The sequence below is a fragment of the Sparus aurata genome, chromosome 15 (assembly GCF_900880675.1).
Source record: "Sparus aurata chromosome 15, fSpaAur1.1, whole genome shotgun sequence".
In the NCBI taxonomy this organism is placed as follows: domain Eukaryota; kingdom Metazoa; phylum Chordata; class Actinopteri; order Spariformes; family Sparidae; genus Sparus; species Sparus aurata.
In genome coordinates this window covers 2,324,083-2,336,040 of record NC_044201.1, presented here as the reverse complement: position 1 = coordinate 2,336,040, position 11,958 = coordinate 2,324,083, and the positions used below count along the sequence as shown (strand labels likewise).

Below are 11,958 nucleotides of genomic sequence, written 5' to 3'. Positions count from 1 at the left end.
TCTACTCTAGTTTAGAAGGAGGTACCTGAAGGGAGGAGAGAGTGATGCCACAGGCTCAGAGATGGCTCAGCTAAACTACCTGTAAAGGTAAATCGGTTTTGACAATCCATATCATTTTAGTCTTTTATAGCCACAAATAGATACTGTACATGACCTCAATACTATGCATTCTTCAAACAGCTGAGTTTAAAAACTAAAACCAGTATTAACAGTATTAATAAAGGGTTTGATCGACACGAGGAGGAGGTGCTCAAACAATCCACAGGCCAGAATCAACAAAAGTAAAAGTTGTTTGTAGTTGCCTTCAGCTAAGTAGCCATCATGTATTGTCACTGTGTCAACTGTGTTTTTGTGTGTGTGGTGATTATTAAAAGCAGCAATGTAAAGTGCCACTAGTAGACAAAGCAAACTGAATCTGAATCTGAAATAAGAGTACCAAAAATAAGGGCAGCTTTCTCCCCTGTGATAATTACTTAAACAGAATTTCTTTGCAGGCTCACAATGACCACTCACACATGTGAATGAGGATAGTCCTTATTCCGTTACAGCCCAGATTTAAAATCCAGGCAGGAAAAGCTGGAGCTCACTCCTCTAACTGAACAAGAGAAAATGTGGCAGTGCAACATTAACCCTCTGGGGTTTGAGGTATAATTGGCTGTTTTTGACTACTTTTGATTTTACCTTTATATTTCATCTTAAAAACGTTTTTTCTTCCCTTGTTTGGTGTAATTCTTTTCAGCACAACCTCACATGTGTGAATTTAAAGTTATTATTTCATTTTGACATACTGTATTATCACACTGGACCTAAATTCACCAAAAAATCACAAAATCCGAGTAGGAAAAAGTTACATTTTTTAATGTGAAAACCACAAACATGTTCAACGAACTCTTTTCATCACGTCGGATGCAAATATAAATTGTAATCTTCAAAACGTATGTACAAAATTTACAAACAACACAGTTTTTTTCGCAGAGTGTCACTTGTTGAGCCTGACACACTAACGTTGTCCGATGGCACAGACTCGCCCCCGTGTGCATCTTGAACTCCAGCCAGCCGTTTGGCCCGTTTCTCGGCAAAATACAAGCGCCTTTTGCCAATGAAACGCCGGTAGCAAGTCGGGTTAAACCCAGCGTCCTCCGGAACATTTTCATATCCAACATCTATACAGTGTTTGCATATGTCTCGGCTACTTTTTGACTCTCGTCATGACAGCAAAACCACCGTTGAACACAGTTTCTGCACTCAAAAAAAAGCTGTGTTAGATTTACTTAACAATGTTTTGTCAAGTGGTTCCACATAACTTTGTTAAGTAGATGTTAATAAACCAGTTTTCATACAATTTACTCAATAGATTGAAGTATATTGTACAACAGTGACTTGAGTGACTTAAACTTAATTGGGTTACTTTATTTTTATGTATGAAGCCTACGTTAAACTTATGTAATATAGTTAAGTTCAGCGAATGAACTAGATACACATTAAAGCAATACAGGTTTATTGAGTAAGAGTAACTTGATGTGGTTAAGTTAGTCTTAAATTAGTTTAGTTTGTCCAATTAAAATGTCAAAAATAGAAAAGGCCTTAAACACAAAAATAAATCACAACTTTTCTCAAAACAGCACTTTTATTAAGTGTTGATAACCATTCAAAACAGTCTGTTATACAAAAACACTGGAAAGCATAAACATGCTTCACATGTATGAACATTAATTAATTGTTAATAAAACATGTAATGTATTGTCACTAGCTTCCACTGAAATTGCTTTGTTCTTCAAATTCCCTTAAAAAATATGAGAACAATCTAAATGCTTGTACTGTGGTACCACTGAGGTTTAAAGAGCAGCCTTAAGTACATTTTGACATAACATAAAGTGCCACAAGATTATTATTTTTTCAATAAACATATTGCCAATAAATTCAAAAAATTTTTAAGCTCTTCACTCCAGCCATGGCAAGGGCTATGCCTCTTGGGCAGGGGTCACAAGCTTCAACATCATGAGGTTGCCAGAATCTTTTACCCAGTAGGGCTGACACTGACTACAATGGGAGGCAGCTTATAGCAACTGAAACTGCTGTACACACAAGTAGACACATGAGAAAAATCATGACAAGAAGAAAGCTCAAACAATCTTATGTCTGTGGGCCAAATTAACAAAATCTTAACAGAGGACTTTACAAAAGCGTCAACAGGCCGTATTTGGTCTCAGGTCAGTAGTTTGACACTGCTTTAGAGTTCAATGAAACTTCTACCTTTCAGGTAAAACAGTAACAGTAAGAAATTACAAAAAAAGGTTAATGAACAGTCGAAACTACAGCTCTAGTAAACAGAATAACAAAAACATTTCAGCGCACTGAATAGCCTCCAGGTCACAACACTGTAATGGCTTCACGCATTCATTCCAGCAGTTTGTTTTTGAGTACCTGGATTTTGATCGAAAGCCTGTGTGTATCAAGTTCCATCAGGATCTTTTGAATGAATTCAAAAGTGTACCTGAGGTCAGCTGGATAGCTCAGGTTCAGTTCGTAGATGATCCCAAACAGTAAGGCACAAGCAGTGGCAACATCTCTGAGTCCATGAAGCACCTCCACACCTTCAACTATGATGCCAACATCTTCTGGAAGCTGATCAACATCTGCACCTGGAAGTTTAATCACATAAATGCCGATGACCGTCTGATCCAAATCTGTCTGGGTTTCATCAGGGTCCTCACTCTAAAAACAGACAAAAGGGGACAAGATAATTTAATAAAAACTCTCCCACTGAAAGCACATAACTAATGAAACTTGCATCATTTTAATATTCATCTTGATAACTGACTCCACTAGTAGGTGAAGTCAGTTAAATAAAAATAAATAAAAAATGTAAAATGTAAGACCCTATCAAAGGATAAGGGTGCAGGGTGAACAAAAATGGGAAAAATGGACATATACAAGGACTCAAACAGCGATTGACATGAGGATCTGGGAAATGAGTGTTTCAATAGTGAATACTGAAATATTCAAGAATGTGACTCCCTTTACTGTTTTTTTTTTTGTTGTTGTTTTTTGGGGGGAATTATTCTTAGTGTTCTCTCAGTGTTTGTCAAATGAAAACAATCATTAAGAACTGAAGTGAAAAAAGGGCCTATCAAAGGAAAAAAAATCCTAACAAACAACTGGTAATGGATAGGTTTGTCAAAGTATACAAATCATATATTCTGCGATATTTGTAGGCACAATCAAAGTGAATGTGGAGGTAAAACTCAACACCTCTCCTTCACAGAGGTATTGAATCTTGGTGAGTCAATTACAATGTTAAATCTGACACATTGATGGGAGGATATTTAGCTTTATTCAATGTTGAATGAAAATATCACTTTAAAACAAGTGATGACACTTACTCTGTACTCCTTCACTAGCTTTTCAGGGTCTTCACTGAGATACAAAGCTAGTGCTTGGAGGCTGCAAGCTCTCCTTGTTGCGATGGAGTCGTTCTGCAAAACACAACAGGAAATATACTGTATAAATAAGTCATTGACATTGAGAAGATGGAAGAATTCCAGAAAGTGATCCCTGACACAGACATCAGTTGGCCAGCCTGCCTTCATGCAGAGGTCACTCATACATTCATAAAATCAGTTAGTTATAGTTGCACTTGCCATTATCAGCAACAAGGGAAGAGCAAATAAGTGTGAAAGGCAACAGTTATGTGAATTGTGTTACTGTATGAGTGCGTAGTTGGGCAGATTTACTATGCAAAGTATCCACAGCAACATACTTTATTGATCCCCAACGAGAAATTGCAGTGCTACAGCTGCTCCCATTCAAAGTCAAGAATATGCAGAAAAATAGTAATAACAATAACAACAACAATAATAATAAACTACATATATGGTGCATATTTGTAGCCTACTGCAACTGTACTTTTTTTTTAACCATAAAATGTTATTGTACATTATCATATGCTTTAATGTTCTGTTATGGAGTTTACCACTTAACTGCTAACAGAAAAGAAAGCAGGCTCACTGCCAGTTGCAGCTTCTTATCTTGATTTGCAGACTTTGCCATTGATATGTCAACTATGAAACTTGCTAGTTCCCGCCTCCTCAGCACGAGCTGAACAATAAATCTAACACAGCAAGAGAGGCGGGACTTAAGGCGGAACAGCCAATCATCAGCCGGTCAGACCTAAAGTCGGTGTCACATTTGATTCAACAACAGTGGATGAAGGAGAGAGAAGGCAGCTGCAGTGAGCGCAGACACAGAGCGGCCAGAGAAACTAAGCGGGCCTATCTTCAGGGCTTCAGCAGTATTCAAATTCCTCTTCATCCTTTCCTTATTGGACATGTTGCGAAGGCTCGAATCCATCGCGGACATATCAATAATAACGAGTACAAAGAAGCACGGCTAGAGACCGCGAACAAAGTTGGACACGAGAGACAATGAAAGTAGCAAACCGCGCGAAAAATGTAACAATGTAACCGCAAAATGATGTGTGGTCAATATGGCCGAAATACGTAATGCATATCATTTTCTTTTTCTTTTGTGTATTTTATATAAAACCATTTCAAAGTTATTGCACATCTACGGAGCCCTGGAGGTGACATGGACGTTTTTTTTTTTTATCTCGCGAGCGCGACTTATTATATCGCGCGCGCCAGTTACTATCTCGCACGCGCGACTTACTATCTTGCACGTGCCAGTTACTATCTCGCACGTGCGAGTTACTGTATCTCGTGCGCGCGACTTAGTATCTCGCACGTGCGAGATGTTAATTCAAGCGCATTTTGACGTAAATAAACAGTGCAGTCGGTTAAATGCAGGCTTATTATCATGGATCGAGACCATCTCAGAATTTTAATGATTAATTAATTAATTAAAGTTAATAAAGTGTCTTATTGTTATTGTGTAACGGTAAGAGGTACATGTAACAGGTATTTTGATGATCCACGATGAATGTCCAGGTGTTTTCATAGCTATTTCAACGGCTATTATGCTAGCCATGATGTAGGAGTTGTAAAGGTAATAGTAGTTTGGTTATAATTAATTTATGAAATAACGTTGCAGCAGTCACAACTGGCAATCAGGACAAATGATTAACAATGGATGCAGGTGCATATAGTATCATATTCATGTGAAAGTTGTGACAGAAAACCTACATTTACTTTCAATTTTCCACGACATTCTCACACAGACCACATTCTCCCAGCTTTCACAGTACACTAAACACGTTTGCTTTCTTCTGTTATTATATAAAACAGATACTATTGCTCTTTATATCACAAGGGGGCGCTGTTGTATAAGACAGGTCATAGTTAACACGCTGCACGGAGAGAGGTCAGAGTGCAACAACATGGCGACTATGTACGATACGACGCTGCTACTGAGAACAATGTTACAGTATAAGTTGTTGAAGTAAACGGCACTTGTTCATGATTCCAGCGTCCCATCATTGTTGAGTTAACACCACAACGTTCACTTCATTCAATCATTTGAGCCAGAGTGCCACTGCATCTTTTTTACTATCTCGCGAGTGCGAGTTATTATCTCGCACGCGCCAGTTACTATCTCGCGTGTGCGACTTACCATCTCGCGCGCACAAGATACAGCAAGTTGCACGTGCGTGATAGTAACTGGCGCGTGCGAGATAGTAAGTCGCGCGTGCGAGATAGTAAGTCGCGCGCGCGAGATAGTAACTGGCGCGTGCGAGATAGTAAGTCGCACTCACGAGATAAAAAAAATCCCATCCATGTCACCTCCAGGGCTCCGTACACATCAATTTGGAAACGGTCAAAATGACCGTCTTGGCGGAGGGATTTAGCGAAACTTTGTATTACAGCTCCGTTAACAAACATTTCAGCTTTCTTAAAGTGAACAAACCCCTTGGTCTATGTTTGAACATCTCACATTATCTTTGAAAAAATTGCGCTTTTGTGGGATGTAAATAGCCTAAACAGCCTAAAATACATCCGCTCCCCTTACACACTGCTGTGGCGACTACTGCTTTTCACATTCATTCTTTTAGACCTAAAATATTAGGAAACTATAGCCCCAGGATGAATTTGCCAGGAATTGTCCTTGCTTTATTAAGTAATGGCAATAAAGAGATGTTAACTTACCTCTATTTCGAGGATGGTTGCGGATTTCTCTATGTGCAACGTAAAGGATAATGGCGGAGGTAATGTAATCTCAGGAGATTGTGAACGAGATTGGAGGGGATGTACGGTGCCCTCAAAGGGACAAACTACTCTATTTATGAAGAGCTTTCCGTTTTACATTACAGAGTTGAGTTGGAGAAGCTAACACAGCCAAGTAAACCTGACATTGCATATTTTTACTTTCAAACACCACAACTAACTCAAGTTGATTAAAATATAATACTATGTTTTATAGCCAACAGTAGTGACATTTCCTTTTTTTGAGTGTGTAAGTATCCCACCTTGGGAGAGTAAAATAATTTACCCGTTCATTTCTTATAGCCATGAGATGCATATAGCACATTTTATGATCCTTTTTTCCGACTTTTTTAACAAGTTCAAGATGTTTTAGAGCATTTTCCTCATCGTCGCAACTTGTCGTTGACACCCCCATCTTGGATTTGCGCGGCTACCTGATTGGTTGAATGTGAAGCACGTGACAAAAACATTACCACTCTGAACGAAAATATTGTTACGCTAAGCAAGAAACAGTCCCGACTTTAAACACTAACTAAAAAAATACTGCAGGATGTCAAGACGAAAACTTTTTTCTTCTCGTTCAAAACCAATATATCTTTTTGAAGAACCAAAAATCATTTAGTGCCCAGAAATGGGAACGTGATGAAACGAAAAACAGGTTCACCTTATGGCCTATATTAGCTCGGAGCTATGTCTGCAAGTCCAGATTTACATGATGCATATAATGAGGCCATTGTGTGTAAGTAACTTTTACTGTTTTCTCCGTCCTTGGTTCATTTTACTGTGACTTACGTTTTTTTTATTCATACCACTCTCATTTAATTGTTTCCAGTTCCCTGTAAGACATTATGAGACAGTACACAGGAGCTTTAAGTAAACAACCAGATCTTCCATCACAGGGGGAAGCTGTGAGGAGTTCAGCTCGGAGTCGATCGATAACAAAGAGGGTAAGACTTATTAGATTAGATCCGTTTTTGGTTATTTTTCAGGGGCATTAATAGATGTGATGTGTCCATACGCAGTGCATCGCACAGTAATGGTCGTCTTTACTGATTGTTTTTACAGCTGCTGGAAGCGAGACGGAGTGCTAGCTGAGGATGAGGTGGACCTTTGGAAGTGCGCCGCCATAGACCTGGGGCCTCATGTACTAAGACTTGCGTGGATTTCCTACTGAAACATGGCGTACGCTAGAATCCAGAAAGTGTCGTACGCACAAAAAAAATCAGATGTATCAAAGTGTGCGTACGCATGGATCCAAGCATGAGGCCCCTGATGTCTGAGGAGGAAGGCGGCGGTGTCTGGATGGATTGTGCGACCTCCGTCCTTTCGCAGCTGGGAGCTCACCGAGGTCTGTGCCACGCTGCAGTCGACATTAGAGGCGATTCCGAAGTACAGGGCAGCGCACCACAGACATCTGCAAAATGGACTGAATTCAGACACAATGCCGCCAGTTACCTACAGCTCCGAGGCGACAAACAGACACTTAATGGTGCTGTAGGATTTTGGGCTTCTTGTGAGCTTCCCGTTGGTTGTGTGGGCAGATTATGCTTTGTACATGCTGTGTGTTTGTTTGTGTTAATAAAACTCTTTCTTTGAATAAACAACTCCTTCCTGGCAAATGTTCCTTTCCTCAGTAAATTCATTCATGTCTTTGATATCATAAATAAATAAATAAATATATACATATATATACAGCGGGGCAAAAAAGTATTTAGTCAGCCACCAATTGTGCAAGTTCTCCCACTTAAGATGAGAGAGGCCTGTAATTTTCATCATAGGTATACCTCAACTATGAGACAAAATGAGAAAAAAAAAAAATCCAGAAAATCTGATTTTTAAAGAATTTATTTGCAAATTATGGTGGAAAATAAGTATTTGGTCAATAACAAAAGTTCTTCTCAATACTTTGTTATATACCCTTTGTTGGCAATGACAGAGGTCAAATGTTTTCTGTAAGTCTTCACAAGGTTTTCACACACTGTTGCTGGTATTTTGGCCCATTCCTCCATGCAGATCTCCTCTAGAGCAGTGATGTTTTGGGGCTGTCGCTGGGCAACACGGACTTTCAACTCCCTCCAAAGATTTTCTATGGGGTTGAGATCTGGAGACTGGCTAGGCCACTCCATGACCTTGAAATGCTTCTTACGAAGCCACTCCTTCGTTGCCTGGGCGGTGTGTTTGGGATCATTGTCATGCTGAAAGACCCAGCCATGTTTCATCTTCAGTGCCCTTGCTGACGGAAGGAGGTTTTCACTCAAAATATCACGATACATGGCCCCATTCATTCTTTCCTTTACACGGATCAGTCGTCCTGGTCCCTTTGCAGAAAAACAGCCCCAAAGCACGATGTTTCCACCCCCATGCTTCACAGTAGGTATGGTGTTCTTTGGATGCAACTCAGCATTCTTTCTCCTCCAAACACGACAAGTTGAGTTTTTACCAAAAAGTTCTATTTTGGTTACATCTGACCATATGACATTCTCCCAATCCTCTTCTGGATCATCCAAATGCTCTCTAGCAAACTTCAGACGGGCCTGGACATGTACGGGCTTAAGCAGGGGGACACGTCTGGCACTGCTGGATTTGAGTCCCTGGCGGCGTAGTGTGTTACTGATGGTAGCCTTTGTTACTTTGGTCCCAGCTCTCTGCAGGTCATTCACTAGGTCCCCCCGTGTGGTTCTGGGATTTTTGCTCACCGTTCTTGTGATCATTTTGACCCCACGGGGGTGAGGTTGTGGACAGGGGTCTTTTATACTGATAACGAGTTCAAACAGGTGCCATTAATACAGGTAACGAGTGGAGGACAGAGGAGCCTCTTAAAGAAGTTACAGGTCTGTGAGAGCCAGAAATCTTGCTTCTTTGTAGGTGACCAAATACTTATTTTACCGAGGAATTTACCAATTAATTCATTTAAAATCCTACAATGTGATTTCCTGGATTCTTTCCCCCCCATTCTGTCTCTCATAGTTGAAGTGTACCTATGATGAACATTACAGGCCTCTCATCTTTTTAAGTGGGAGAACTTGCACAATTGGTGGCTGACTAAATACTTCTTTGCCCCACTGTGTGTATATATATATGTATATACTACACATTATATATATATTATATATCTATAAAAAAAGATAGAGATAGAGAGAGAGAGACAAAAATATATAATGAGAGAGATATAAAAAAAGATAGAAGAGAGATAGAGAGAGAAAAAAGAGAGAGAGATAAACATATCTATATAGAGAAAACAGAGATAGATAATAAAAAGATATATAGAGATATAGATAAAAACATTATATATATATAAAAATATGAGATAGATCTATATAGAAAAAAAGAGTATATATATAAATTATATATATATATATATATATATATATAATATATATATATATATAATATATATATATAAACATATATATATATATATATATATTAATACACAGATAGATATTAGATATATATATATATATACACACACATATATATATATATATATATATATACATATACATATATACATATACATATATACATACATATATACATATATATATATATATATATATATATATATATATATATACATAATTATATATATATAATTTTATAATGACCCAGGGTGACCAATAGTAACAGGTCTGCCAACCAATCACAAGTGATTTTTCTTGTTTAAAAGTAGTGGTTTCCTCCAATACTGAGTAGCCAGGCGTGGTTTCGCTGCTATTCATATGCTTATTAGAGCCGTTCGCACCTCCGGGAGCTACACATACGTCATGGTTCGTTTCCATCAGTATGTGGCACAGACGAACACGACATTCAATGGCTGTAAATTGTCGTTAACTGCCGAAAATTAGGAAGATTTTCGGGCGTTTATGGGGACAAAAATCCCACTTTTCATGCAGTGGCCCTTCGTGGCTTTTTGCCCAGGATCAGTGGCTGTGTCAATAGGCACAGGGACATGATCAGCTCTACTGCTCAGGGGAACACCTGCCTTGTCTATGCCACAAAGCTGACACACCAGCTCCACCATGTTTGGAAGTTTATTAGAAGGATAAACCCCTTGAGATGAATCATCTCGTTTTCAAGGGGGTCCTTAACACAAATATACAGAAAGTACAGTACATAAAACCAAATAACACAATACACTCACACAAATGCAGACAACAGCTCTCCTAAGCCTAGCCAATCCAACACCTACTGATCCTCCATAATGTCAAAGTTACATACAGTAAATATACAAAAGTATATAAATGTACAAACATTTTACATATACCCATACAAACATGCATCTACACATTTGCCATTATGTGTAGATGCCTCATACCGATCATGGCCTATAACAAGAACATGGGTGGGTATGTGCAAGATGAATGCATTTGTTGTTGCAATGTCCAGGAAATGCAGCATCACGGTCTTGTACCAGTCCACAGTTTTCTGTGGGTGGAGTAGTATTGGATGAGCTGGTCCAACAGGTCATCCCCACCCATGTTCTTGTTATAGGCCATGATCGGTATGAGACAGGGAACGTCTCTCACAGCCTAGCGTCCAGCTCCATCCTTCACCCTTCTCTGTGCTGTCTTACCTGAAAACGCATGATGATCGCATGGTGGAGCACACAGACACAGACACCTCTCGTGTGTCCATCCACTTTACAAAAATTAGTTGGCCCTCTCTGATCCATCTCACAGATCCTTTTTCACATTTGTTGGTGAGAGTATTTGCCCTCCCTCATGGGCATCCCCAGCTCTCTCTGTAGGTTCCACATGCTCCGAACGTCATACCAGCCAGGTCCATGAACAGTTTGGGACCACTGTAAAAATTGTCCATGTAAATATGGTACCCAGTACCAAGACAGGATGGCTGAACAAGGTTCATGACCACATCATTAGACAGCCCATGCTCACTTGCAGTATTTGTTTTCCAGTGTAAATCTGGAATCTGAACGTGTAGCCACTGCTTGACTCAGCCAACACAAAAAGCATCATCCCCCATTTAGTCGTCTTGTCTTTCATATATTGTGTCATGCCTATTTACGCCTTAGTCGCCACCATCCTTTCATCCACTGCCAGCTCTCTCCTTGGGTGGTAATAAGCCTGGCAGGCGCTGAGGATGTCGTCATAAAGAGGCCTGACTCTGAACAGTTTGTCATGGCCTGGTGTCTTCTTCTTACTCTCATTCTGTGCATCCTCCTCAGGATCTCTGAGGTGGATGCTCCATAATATAGATCGGAACCTATCTCTGGTCATAACTTTGGCTGGCAGGGGCACAGACAAAATGTGATTTTGTCTCCAGTAGTCTTGGAGACTTGGCAGAGACACCAACGACCAATGCAGATGAGGAGACCAAAAAACTTGTACAAGTCTTCCATCTCCATCAGTCCATTTATATTTATTGCCTAATTGAATTTTTCTGCAGCCTTGTTGTTTGTGTTGCTGCAGATTGTCCTGACTGTGTCAGTGGCGAAAAACAACAGGAACAGGTCTTTTGGACTGTGGGGGTAAAGTGTCTAATTGGACTCCTGGTGTTTTCTGCGGCTGGCTCAGCGTCTCCCTCAGCTCCATCCAGCTCAAAGAAGAGCTGCACTGCCCACTCCACAATCAGGAGTCACCTCATTGTTTTGGGACACAAACCTAAAAGACGACTACACTACACTTACCTCACAGCGCCCCCCAAGGCAGACATGTTTGTTCACTCTGCTCTTGAATGCACTTCTTTTTTGTGTGTATTTTACTTTCTCTGCAGGGCATACATCCCATGCACTGCAAACATACAGCAGACAGGCATTGCTGGACATTGACAGCTCATA

At 39.8% G+C, this 11,958-nt stretch overlaps 1 protein-coding gene across 1 annotated transcript; it reads right to left on the bottom strand.

Moving 5' to 3' along the window:
• Positions 1 to 1,608: 1,608 nt before the first annotated feature.
• LOC115596776 (uncharacterized) lies at positions 1,609 to 11,398 on the bottom strand. Its single transcript, XM_030442184.1, has 4 exons — positions 11,187 to 11,398; positions 6,102 to 6,231; positions 3,384 to 3,476; positions 1,609 to 2,715 (listed from the first exon to the last, which is right to left on the bottom strand). The coding sequence occupies exons 1-4, from the start codon at positions 11,396 to 11,398 to the stop codon at positions 2,398 to 2,400; spliced, it is 753 nt and encodes a 250-aa protein (XP_030298044.1). The 3' UTR covers positions 1,609 to 2,397.
• Positions 11,399 to 11,958: the final 560 nt, after the last annotated feature.

What these genes read in the sequence shown, in the direction of transcription:
- LOC115596776 (XM_030442184.1), bottom strand. Translation starts at nt 11,398, where the DNA reads ATGACCAGAGATAGGTTCCGATCTATATTATGGAGCATCCACCTCAGA. An exon ending in AGGATGGTGGCGACTAAGGC is followed by an intron (nt 6,232 to 11,186) that starts GTAAATAGGCAT and finishes CTTCATAAATAG; the next exon opens with AGTAGTTTGTCCCTTTGAGG. An exon ending in CAACCATCCTCGAAATAGAG is followed by an intron (nt 3,477 to 6,101) that starts GTAAGTTAACAT and finishes TGTGTTTTGCAG; the next exon opens with AACGACTCCATCGCAACAAG.